This window comes from Podarcis vaucheri, assembly GCF_965113315.1.
Source record: "Podarcis vaucheri genome assembly, chromosome: 8".
Taxonomy (NCBI): domain Eukaryota; kingdom Metazoa; phylum Chordata; class Lepidosauria; order Squamata; family Lacertidae; genus Podarcis; species Podarcis vaucheri.
Window position 1 is genome coordinate 53,154,861 of NC_138766.1, and position 12,411 is coordinate 53,167,271.

Sequence of the window (12,411 nt, forward strand, 5' to 3'; positions counted from 1 at the left end):
AAACAGTATTGAACTCATTAGGACTTGAGTAGACACATATGGGTCTGTTGATCTATAAGAGTACTTTTGGGCAGTGTTTAATATATTCATCAGAACACAAAGCATGTGGAATCCTGAATAAAATGTGGCTTTCGAGTGATTGCCCTTGACCCATTTAATGTTCTTGCGTGTAATGTCTAGCATTCTTAGTGGGAACAGGATGTAGTAGGATTTCTTTTTCCTACTGTACTTTTGAAAATACTTCTCTTCATCACAAGGAAATGTAAACATTAATCAGTGAGAGGAGGATTAAGGACGTAGCATTTATCGGAAATCCTTCAGTAGTGGCAGGCTGCTTAGAAGAATGTCTTATTTAGGTTGCAAGGCCCAATTCTAAGCTTGCTTTTGTCAAAATATTCATAATTGCATATTATGGCAAACGAAACCTACAAAAATAAAATTATCATAGAAGTAGACTTTACAATTAATGGTGTTTGAAGCAATAAAAGCACTTTAGCTTTTGTCGTTTTCAATTTCAACTTTTAAACATGGCTAATGCCCCAATCCTAAACAGGTTCATATAACCATAGCAAACATTTTTTTTCTGCTCCCCACTCCTGCACTAGACTGAAAGGGTGAAGGAAGTCTGTCTACTGTCCTCATGTGGGTACAGTTAAAGTGCTCAAGTTAAGGGTTAACTAATTGTATTATGTGGTCATTAATATGCAGCCTTGGAAAAGATGATTGGGTCCCTCTGAACTTGTTAAAGTTGCTAATAAACTTTTGGAACCAATTTGAGAATACAGCATGGTGTTGAGGTTTCTGTTCTAAAAATGCACCCGCAGTCCCTATGTTGTTCAAAGTTGGAAGCAAGGATGGATAGACTAACATAAAGTTCAAAATGCTTAGGTTTATTTATTTTCTTTTGCACTTCCAGGAAATGTCTTCATTTCTCTACTTCTATCTATGCTTCTTTCTTCTGTCTGCAAGTATTCCCTTGGATGTATTACCGCATTTTTTGCCCTATAGGACGCACCGTCCCATAAGACGCACCTAGTTTTTTGAGGTGGAAATAAAGGAAAAAATTTATTTTCCCCCCAGGCGCGGGGCTGGGGCAGCCCAAGCTTCCCCCGACCCCAGCCCCCAAACAGGCAGCTCTCTGCAAGCCGTGGGAGCCCAGCGGTGGTTCCCGCTGGGGAGAGATCCGCGAAGCAGGTCAGCGCGCGCAGGCTTCGGGATGCCGGCAACTCTCCCCAAGCAGCGGGAACGTTCCCGCTGCTTGGGGAGAGATCCGTGAAGCCTGGACGCGCTGAGGTCAGCGCGCGCAGGCTTCGGGATGCCGGCAACTCTCCCCAAGCAGCGGGAGCGTTCCCGCTGCTTGAGGAGAGGTCCGCGAAGCCTGGAGAGCGAGAGGGGTCGGTGCGCGCCTACCGCTCTCGCTCTCCAGGCTTCAGCGAAAGCCTGCATTCGCTCCATAAGACGCACCCACATTTCCCCTTCATTTTTGGAGGGGAAAAAGTGCGTCTTATAGGGCGAAAAATACGGTAGTAGTCTGTCTAAAGTTAAGAACTATTAACTTTGGGAATGCATCATGAATAGAGTTGTTCAGAGTGTAAGCACATATTCTAAGCCAGAGAACCTTAAAAGGAAGGGGTACCTGTTCATTAGCACTGATATCTAAGACACTCCCCTCTCATTTCCCCTTGCTGAGCAACAGCTTTGACCTGCTAATCCAGCTCTCCCTTTCTTTATACCGTGTGACACCTGTCAAAGTGAACAAGCAGCAAAAAATAAAATACTGCCAGTTCTAACTTTCCTTTATTTAAACTGTACGAATACTAGCTCTCTGACTATGTAGAACTTTATTTTATTATCTGTTATTGTTAATTTATTAACCACCGTCTATACAACCATCTTAAGGCACTGTTCAATACAATCAATAAAAAAACAGTTTTAAATACAATACAACCGTAAATTCATTTAAAGCTAAACTGGCACCATACAAAATAGATACTCATGGCAAAGACCTATTTTTCCAGCTGGGAAAGCCTTTTGAAACAAAAATGTCTTCAGTTGTTTCCGGAAAGTACAGATCGTTGGCACCTGTCATATCTCTACAGGAATGCCATTCCACAGAACTGGTACAGCCACACTAAAAGCCCTGCTCCTAGTTGCTGCTGAGATCTTTGGAACATTCAGGAGAAGCTCTCACAGACTGCATCCATTGACTGTGTATATAAGGAACAAGATGATCATTCAAATAACCTGGTCCTGAAATGTATGGGATCATAAATATTTGTACCAGCACCTGGAACTTGACTTGATAGCAATGGATACAGGCTTGGTCACCCTGATGGGGAAGTGTAACTCTGCTAATTCTCCTTGAACCATAGCGTTCTATACTATCAAGCACTGTATCCTTCTGGGTAGATTCCTTGGACTGGGGGGTTGGAGACATCATGGGTCAAATTCTTACCTGAAGGGGCAGTTCCAGAAGGTTTTGCTCAAGGACTGCTGCTTAGCTCCATTCTGCCTAGAACTCTGCAGGACCCCATTGCATATCTTGTCTCACATGGTTTTTAGCATTTTACATGAAATTGCTGGGAGAAGTAATTCACAGAATTGAGGGGATGTGTCGTATGTGTGCTTAAATTCATCATCTAGGTGTATCCAGGATCAGGTAGCTTCTGTGGCAAGTAGTTCCCTTCAATTGCTTAGACAACACCCAAGTTTGAATACTATTAATGCATAGTACTTGAGGCTTCCTTTGAGGATTATTTGGAAACTGCAGGTTATGCAAAATATACTATATTTTTCTGTGTATAAAACTAGGTTTCCCCCCCTAAAAAATAATGTCAAAAATTAGGGAGCGTCTTATTCATGGATAGTGTTCCCCCCAATTTTCTTAAATCTGAGTCCCCCAAAATAGAGGGTGTCTTATACATGGGGGCATCTTATAGACAGAAAAATATGATAGCTGCTTTGCTTGTTAACTAGTCAATGGTAACATATCTCAATGGTATTAGCTTCACTGGATTTCACTTTTGTTTTCAAGGAGAGTTCAAATTGTTAGTACTTACTTTCCAAGCCCCACATGGTTTAGGACAGGGGTAGACAACCTAAGGCCCATGGGCCAGATGCGGCCCAATCGCCTTCTCAATCCAGCACGCGTGTTTTTACATGAGTAGAATGTGTCCTTTTATTTAAAATGCATCTCCAGGTTATTTGTGGAGCTTAGGAATTCGTTCAGTTTCCCCCCAAAATATAGTCCGGCCCACCACATGGTCTGAGGGACGGTGGACCGGCCCACGGCTGAAAAAGATTGCTGACCCCTGGTTTAGGACCAAAGAACCAGAAGGAATATCTGCCCTTTTACCAGGGCTAGCCAACAAGGTGCCCTACACATTTTGTTGGGCTACAACTCTCATCATCATTGACCATTGACTATTCTGGTAAGCCTTCCCCCTGTGAGAAAGTGCATGGAAACTAGAGAGGGGGCCTTCTCAGTAGTTGTGCCCTTACTGAGCAAATTTCTCCCTAGAAAGGCCTGGTTGGCACCGACATTTTACTCCTTTCATTGCCTGGCAAAGGTATATTTATTCTCGCAGAACTTGAAATGTCTTTTGTCCTCTTTTAATATGTTGGTTGTTATGTTTGTTTTATCTTGCTTTTGAAAAACACCCTGGAAACTGCTGATGGGATGGTATATAAATGTTTTAGATGATTTTTTTTTATAAAAAAAACTTGAACAACAAATATAATGTGTCTCAAATTACAACCTTATTTTAGACTTCTCATACAATGGATTAGGCTGAGTTGCAATACAGTATATGCACATACATATACTTTTCATCCACAAAAAAGACTAGGGTATTATAACTTTTAATCATACCATAGTATAGATCAATTTGTTTTTGTGTACCTGTCTTGTTTTTATTGCCTGTCTGTGCAAATAGCCTGAGCAATAAGATTTAGATCTGGACTTGTGAAAGGTAACCCATGAACTTCATGACTAAACTAGCTTTTGAATCTGGGTCTCCTGTTTGAACCTGATTCCCTGTAGCAACCCAGTTCATTTGCTGTTGGTCCAGGACCTAGGAAAGAAATAGGAGACAAAGGACAAATTTGAACTTTCGCCACTACTTTATGTATCTGTAATGTAAATATAACTCAGACAGGAAACGGTCCAGTGCAGAAAAACTACACTCCAACAAAGTCAACCAGACAGGACTGTCAGCAGAGTTATTTGAGGTGACTAATGCCCAGTGGCATGAAAACCTGGAAACCCATAACAGCCTTATGTCTCGTTTTCTTATGGGTTCCCAGATACAGTGAAGATATCAAAGAAGCCCTGACCAATAATATACACTGTCCCAGTGTGGTTCTCAAAGGCAGGGTGGTAAGCCTGTCCTAGCTTGGTTCAAGTCTTACAAGGGAGGCTGAGCTGAAGCTGCGGCACTTACTGGAGGAGCAGGCTGTTGTTGGATAGGCTGCCTTGGCCCTTCCCTATGTAGGATCATGATAGGCAGTGCAGAGCATGATCTGTCAAGATCATGGACTATGACAGATGCTGGCTGGAACTCATACAAGGAGAACTGTTGTCTCATTGACATGCTTAGGCCTTATGAAGGTTCGCTGGTCTGGAGCTGCGGTTAACCCTGCCCTTCTGAAGAGTAGTCAGTTTTTTAAAAGACCATTGTTCAATTTTGCTGGTTCCTATGGCATGGTGGTAGTGAGGAGACCATTGAGAGGAAGGTATTCTCAGAATCTGAGGAGCTGGGTAAAGCCATGTCCTCTGGCCTGACAGGTTGTGCAGTGCGGAGGATAGCTCTCTGTCTTGTCTCCTCCCTTATCTCCCTTTGAGACAGTGGGCATTAAGGCCAGAGAACATGGCAGCAATCAGCTGAGCCTTAGGAGGGCATGTTCACATTAGTAGCTTGAAACACAGTGAGCTCGTTCTCCCACCCCACCCCTGTTTGTTTCAAGCCGCATTGTTCATATCAGAGATGGAGCAGGGATGTCTTCACCTGATGTGTATGATCTTTTGGGTTCCCCCATCTCTGGAGATCTCTGGGAACTCCTGTTCATTAAGCTTGTCATCTGTGCTCTGCATCCAGTATTCTAATCAAACTGAAGCTGGTTTGAGAAATAAATGCATCAAACAGCAGTATTTGTCAGACTGCAGGATCAGTATGGATTGTGGCTAATGTGTGAAGGCTGCTTCCAAAATTAACATTGGGGAGCACAGAGGAGGCGGTGGCCAAGATGGCATCGGAGGGTGATTTGGGCAGGTAGTGGGACCGGTGCTTGGCTGACTCCACCATCAAGCTGGGTGCTGGCTTTGGGTTGGGTGTTGTCTTCTCGGTCATCATCTTCAAAAGGACGATGTGGCCCATCACTCTTGAGTCAGGAATGGGTTTAGGAATGGCTTATTCAAACTGCCAGCACAACTTCCGGTCTCCTTACCTTCTCCATGGGCAGTTTGTCAAGGAGCAATAACACAGGCCCGACCCATACCTCTCTTTTGTCAGAGGAACAGTTTCACCTTGGCAATTCCTTGGGAAGGTCGAAGCGTCCCAGCCTTGAGGCAACAGCCTTTGGAAGCGCTTGGCCCGTTGCTCTTTTTTCCTGTGACACCTGGGTCTGAATATATTTTCTTTCTTTCTTTTGTAACCCCTCTTTTGGAAACGAAAATGAGAAAGGTGCTGTTCTGGAAAGTAAAATAAAAACGAGGTCTACCCCCTTAAAAACATTGGGGAGCACACTGGATGTGGAGTCAGCAGTCATGTGAACATGGCCTTAGTCATGCCAACCTATGGAAATAAAATATATCTTATTACAAGACCCCCACAAGTTGTGAGAAACCGGCAGCTACTCAGACTGTATCTTGTCACCCTATGCAGTTGCAGAAATCCCATTAGCTCTTGTCACAAAACAACTTGAAGAGACTGGTATGTACAGACGTAAAACACAGAAGGCAATAATCTTGAGGGCAGTCAGGGGATTGAAATGTAAATTCTTTCTCATTCTCTCCTCCACTCTCCAGGATGAATGATGCTTGTAATATGTCAGGCTAAAAGGGTGAGACTCAGCTGAGCTGTGAATGGGGGGGGGGGACACACAGAGTGAGCTGAGATGACCCAGTTTTTCCCCTGGTGTTAACCCAGACCATCCGAAAAGCCCACCCAGATCAAAGCAGCTGAAAAAGGAAATGGCAAGAGTGTTAGAGGAAGAAAGAAGAGTGACAGGCAGGCAATCTGATATTAGCCTTGAGCCAGTTTAGCTCATTAATGGAGCATAGTGGTGGTGTCAGAATATGAATATGTTGCTTAATTGTAAGCAGCGTTTATTTTTTTAAAACCTGACCATTTCTTCCAGTAAACCTTGTCTGTAGGGGGGGTGTGCCCGCACACATGTGCACATGCTTTTGCAAAAGGTGCTTTAACAGCTTACCTTATCCATACACATATATTTAATGTTTTCATTCTCTTTATTCAGGCTACTAACTCCGCTTCACGGGGCCTTGCCCCACAGGCAGAATCACTGCATTTTCCTGTGGTAAATAAAATATTAATCAGTTGCCAGTAATGTGTGTGCAAGATTGCGCAGAACACATGTGTGCTAATAAAAATAATATAAACATGATGTAAAATCTTGTTAGTTGTTTCCAGCTCAGTTCAAATGCATTATCTTTTATTTATTTTATTTTTAAAAATCTCCGGTTTGCTAAATCAATCATTTGTTGCTGGGTATGGTCATTTGGCACAGGTTGGTATTCAACTGATTTTTCCTCCTAGTAGACCTATTGAAATTAATGGACCTAACTTAGGCATGTTCATTGATTTAAATGGGTCTGCTTTGAGTAAGTTGAAGGCCAAAGGCTGCTCTGCAAATTTGGGGGCTGAGGAATTGATGACATGAAGAATATATGAAGAGCCAAATTCCTTTTGTCTCAAGTATGCAAAGCATCAGTTTGACTATGTCCATAGATACTACTTGTCACATGTGATTTCCCCCCATCCTTGCCAAGGACTAGAATGGAGTGGGAAATATTCCAGTCCTCTGTGCTCAGCCCTCAGGACTACCCCCAACCCACAAACCCAAAAATGCTCGTCACTAGTCCTCTGCCACATCTTCCTTCAACTGTTACTCTGTCCTGGAACTATTATAATGGCTCCTGTTTGTCTAGGAGGAGGATGCTGAGATGTGTAAATGGAGGCAAGAGAGAATGAAGACACCTCTGTCTTTTGCATATCCTATTGTCACATCCATTGTTTTGCCCACAACTGGGACGTCGCTCCCAGAGGTTGCCTACAAAAAAAGGGGGGGCTGAAAAAGTGTCCCCACCCCTGAAGCATCATTTGGGCATTTTGTGTTCTCATAGCCTTGTTTCTGATCCCACTTATGTAATCCTGATACAGAGTTCTCCTGGAGCAAAAAGCAAATTCTACCATGTAGCCACCATTCATAGCATCCTTTTTTAAAAAAATTGTGCTACAACAAGAAAGCTCATCTACACATTTATAATGCACTATATTTACATACTTTTCAGCGGTGCTTGTCATCTCACTCCTAATTTTACGAATGCTTTCAGAATTTCAAAATATAAGTACATCCTAGTAAATCTGTAAGTCCAGTTCCCAAGTAAAACAGATAATTTACCAAACCAGCTGATACAGGGGATAAGTCCCAGTATAAGATAAAGATCTGAATGCTGTTAAAAACCCATATGCACAGTAAGAAAATGCATGCGTGTACACCTATTAAATGTTGCTTTTTTGGGAGAGAGTTCAGGATAAGAATTCATTGAAATACTGTCTCTGGTCAAACACCAATTACAAAAAGATGCAACGCCTCATTTTCCTGTGAAAAAATGGCGCTGGGGTTGACACACGCGTTTCAGCTTCCTGATAAAGCCTTCTTAAGAGAGGGCTGGCTCACTTTTGATTAGATGAATCTTGTTGCAATTTTATGTGATGCAGTGACTTAGCATTTCCAAGAGATAAGTGCCTAGAGGCGTAATATATACCCTAAATGCTGATTTTCTTTAAAGTGTTTCAGGATGTGCTAGCCAGAATCTTTACAATGTTTTTCAAATATGATTTGATTTTATATTTGTATGCTGTTTCAATAATAACAAAAGTTGAGCTTGGAGCTCTTAAGAGGACCTCTATGACGTGAAGATTGTAAGGGGAGAATTACATTGTTGATGGCATGCGCCTCATAAGAATTATAACCAATCTTATATATCTGCTTATTTGATTTTGCAGTTGGGGAATGGCGGTCAACGTGTATTCTACCTCTATAACCCAAGAGACTATGAGCAGACATGACATCATTGCATGGGTGAACGATATAGTAGCTTTAAACTACACAAAAGTTGAACAACTATGTTCAGGTAAGATGCAACTTTTTTTAAAGACTGGTATTTTATCAATAACATTGTATCAGTGGTCTGCCTGAAAAGTGATGTAGACATACTGTAAATAATAAAGAAGAAGAATAAAAGCTTTCTCGGTATCAAACACATATATTTGTATTTTTGCCTGTGTTACGGTGTTTTTTACATGATGTTATTCATTTTAAAGGATACACATTATTTTTATTTTTTTAAAAAACCATTCTTTAGCTCTCTAAATATTCAAATCTATAGAATGGACTTGAGTAAATTACAGAGCTATTTTGACATTAGTTGCCAATTGCTGTTTCGATCTGAACTTTACTGGTTAAGAGCTTTATGTGTAGTGCTTTTTTACTGTAATGTGAACATCGCTGTGATCCTAATTAGATGAAGGGCAGTCTGTAAATGAATATATAAATAATATAATAAATACTGTGTGAATCACAAATTCACACCTTTATTTGAAAAGTTGATCTGTGGAAATCAAAGTAGTAATGCACTATACTTTACCTATACTTTATCATTTGTCAAAATGGGGGAGGGGCACAGGGGAGAGAACCCCATCTATGAGAGAATGGACAACTAAAATCTTGGACATCATTTGCATGGTAAAAATCATCGCACAAATGGTTAGAACCAGAGGAGGGTAGACAGCAAGATAATGTCTTACAGAGAAATGGAGTCTCTTTATAATGTACTGGAACAATACAGTACAGGATAACGTTAACCCATTTGTGTTACTTGGAACCTTGTAATATTGAAATGTTACATTTTATTTTGGTACAGAAAGTAGGGTGGTTGTCTTGTTATGTAGATTGTAGACCTCTCTTTTAAAGGTTTCAAGCAACAAGTTGAGATGAGGGACTTTTTCCAAGTGAACCTGCATGTAGCTCTGTTTGATGTGCATTCTTTGGCACCTTGGGACACTGATCAGCTGCTGAATCAAAGACTAGCTGGCAGGAATGTCTAACAGAATTGCTTCAGTCTTTGATATATTGTTTAGCTTTGAGCTTGAGTAGTCATGCTGCAGCCATGCTTTCAATCCAACAAGGGTCTGCATCTTTGGGTTGTGGCAATGCCATATATCGATCGAGACTTGCTAGGGCAAAAAGGCTTTGAACAGTGGAATGGTAAATGTGGCTCTGCCTGTCTTGGTCACATGTGATAAGCAGATAATTCTTTTGTGGCGTCTCCTCCATCATCTTTTTAATAATGATTTTAGTTCATGTTACAAGGAAAGTATAGCCTTACTTCGGTTTCTTGGAATTCTAGTAAGTTGTCCTTATTCACCAATTTCATAACTTTCATTTATTTATTTTGCTTTTATTTCTGACCTGCACACCTGTAACTGTTACTCTCCATTGTTCTTGTATTTAGATAGTGGGGTGTAAATATGGAGAAAACCCTAACCGGTTTTAAAGTTGTCTGCTTTCTTACCCTGCTTCACATACAATTTCCTGATAGAGTGTTTGCAGCTGTAATGTTGTTCTGTGGTATCTGAAGACTTTACCATGCTTGCTGAAGACCACATAATGATTGCAATAAAAGTATAAGGTGCTATTTCATAATATATGTTATGCATTTTTGTGTTTTCATATTGTAAACTGCCCTGTGATCATCAGATGAAGTGTGGTATAGAAAGTTAATAAAACAAGCAAACAAGCAAACCATTGATTGCTAAGAGTCGCATGCCCTAAAATGTTGGCTTTTAGAACATGTGAGGGCAACTTGTCCTTAAAGAGCCCATACTCTGTGTCAAACTTTAGAGCTGTGTTAGATATAGATAGTGAACTACTGAATATGGATGTTAGTAATGTAGTATCATCATGATTGTTGCCAAGTTTCATATTTTGATTCCCCCCACGTACTCTAAATCTACAATATTATTATTATTATTATGAAAACAACTGAAAGCTGGAATCAATTCTAGAAGGTGAAATTATCTGAATATTATTATTAATGGGAGCCCCCTTTATATGCCTTCACTGCATGCAGAAATCACTTCCTATGAATCATGGGGGACCCAGCTCAAGAATGCTCATTCCCAGTCTCTTCCTGGTCTTCTGTGTGTTACCTTCCCCCTGCCTTTTAATCTCATGAAAGGGGAAGCACTGGCACTACTGGTGTTAACCTTAGCCATGATTAACCTTACGGTTACTGTGTTTTGCCAGGTTCTGAAACCATGGTATTGCATCCTGTTTCTTTTTTAAGTCATGAGGGTCAGAAACCTTTCCCAATGAAGGCTAGGATTCTTGGGAGTTCTAATGAAATTTTGCAGTACTGTATTTCAGGTTGTCTCACTGTTTCTACTTAAGCACATTTTTGTAAGATAGAACAAGACAAAGAAATGATTTCAGACAAATAGCCAGCTGTATGCGGGTCATTCAGTAGTACTCTGCAGATCTTTGAACTGCTATGCTGATCTAATTTGGTCTTTTATCCTTCTTTCCTTCCTTCCTTCCCCTCCCCCCTTTTAAAACGAGTGTTCCTTGAAGCGTTTCCAGTCTTCATGCAGCGTAACATTAGCCCCCATAAAATATCTGCATTTACAGGAGACTTCAAAGGGCAAGAGAGAGTGTGGGAAGCACTGCAATATTCAGGAGCATTTCTTAGCATTAACAGTGAACTTCAGAACAAGCCAGATAATTGGATTGTATAAAATGCTTGAAGTGTTGTGGCATTCTGGATTTATATTTGGGGAAATACGTTGGCAACTAACCAGAAAACAACCACCCTGGCAGGTATGAAGGCCCCTTGTTTTGAAAAATATATGAAAAGTCAGTAATCCCATGCCTGTCCAATTTTTGCTTTAAAAAAATATTAGTTTTATTTATTTTGCCTTTGCATTCATGATGAACCAGAGGCCAAGCTGTATGTGTGTGCTGTAGTAAGGATGCACAAGCATTTCAAAGAGTTGTCCGCCTGCAATTGTTCATGGTTTTGTGACAACTTCCTTCAACCGTTTACAGAAAATAGTGCTCGGAAAACAATGCTTGGAAGAACCTGGTGTTCCCATTGAAATCAATGGAGGTGTAATATCCCCATTCATTTCAATACACAGATTTGCCCAAAGCTTCAGGGGTGAGTTGCTTCTGATGCTACCCTGCAACTAGCCCTTTGACGGTATGCAGCAGGTTAAAGTCTCGTATCTTCCCCCACCCATCACTTGAAATCAATGGTGATCCCCCTCTGATTTCTGTAAGCACACTTAAATCCACTGTACACTTCTAAAATAGCTGGTAAGTGTAGTAAAAGTGACCCAGCACTGAAGAGCCTTGGGACTAGGGGGTCTTAAGTGGTGAGTTGCTCTTTGCTCCATGCCAACTCATTCTTTTGAGCAGGGATACCTACATATTCAAGCACCTCTGCTTTGACTGCTCACCTCATCCCTAGTTGTGCAGATGTGATAAACGACTATCAGGTACAGTGGTACCTCTACTTACGTTCACCTCTGGTTACATATCCTTTGGAATACGTACGCAGCACACCCGAAAGTATTTTTCTGGGTTTTGCCATGCACATATGCGCAGAAGCGCTTTGCGCACTGTGCACATGCGCAGAAGCAACACCTCCAGATACGCACACCTCAGGATCCAACCGGAGCTCTGGAATGGATCCCGAGCACAAGCGGAGGTACCACTGTACTGCATCACTCCTAGTGGTTGTCTTCTATCCTAAGTCACTCCCTCACAAGTGATAGCAAAAAAGGAGCCAGATTAGCAGCCTTGCTCATTTACTGCTCTGGCCCCCTACAGGAGGCTGAGGTTTGAGCTTGCTGTTATGGCCAGCCCAGCAACCTTTTCGAGGTAGAGTACCCTTCTGAATGAACAAGCAGCAACACAGAAAAGGGGCAAGGAATAAGTAGCAGCAGCTAAATCAGGAACAAGTTCCTTGAGTGTGGGTGTGTGAGAGATACTGAGACAGAGGGAGGAAGGGAGTTTGTGTTATCAGAGCAGTGTGAGAAAACACATCCATGTGTGTGTCCTTATTTTTGAAGAGCAGTGTACAGTGGGTAAATACTTGATCTGTAT

The 12,411-nt window shown here is 41.5% G+C and overlaps 1 protein-coding gene, 1 long non-coding RNA gene and 1 pseudogene across 9 annotated transcripts in view; 2 read left to right on the top strand and 1 right to left on the bottom strand.

The window, feature by feature from the left end:
* LOC309539080 overlaps nt 1-12,411 on the bottom strand; it is a 204,004-nt gene that overhangs the window by 142,802 nt on the left and 48,791 nt on the right. The gene's annotated exons all lie outside the window — the stretch shown is intronic.
* The window catches only part of MAPRE2 (microtubule associated protein RP/EB family member 2), an 86,358-nt gene that overhangs the window by 46,010 nt on the left and 27,937 nt on the right, over nt 1-12,411 (top strand). For 4 of the 5 annotated variants that reach the window (XM_082234846.1, XM_082234848.1, XM_082234847.1 and 1 more), the window contains one exon: nt 8,250-8,377. The exons of the other annotated variant lie outside the window; for it this stretch is intronic. In XM_082234846.1, coding sequence (XP_082090972.1) covers nt 8,257-8,377 — 121 coding nt within the window. In that variant the 5' untranslated portion in view covers nt 8,250-8,256. The remainder of the gene's footprint in view (nt 1-8,249; nt 8,378-12,411) is intronic. 5 annotated transcript variants of the gene reach the window in all.
* LOC309539869 (MICOS complex subunit MIC10 pseudogene) lies at nt 5,083-5,639 on the top strand (annotated as a pseudogene). Its single transcript has one exon. The product of its transcript is annotated as an MICOS complex subunit MIC10 pseudogene (transcript).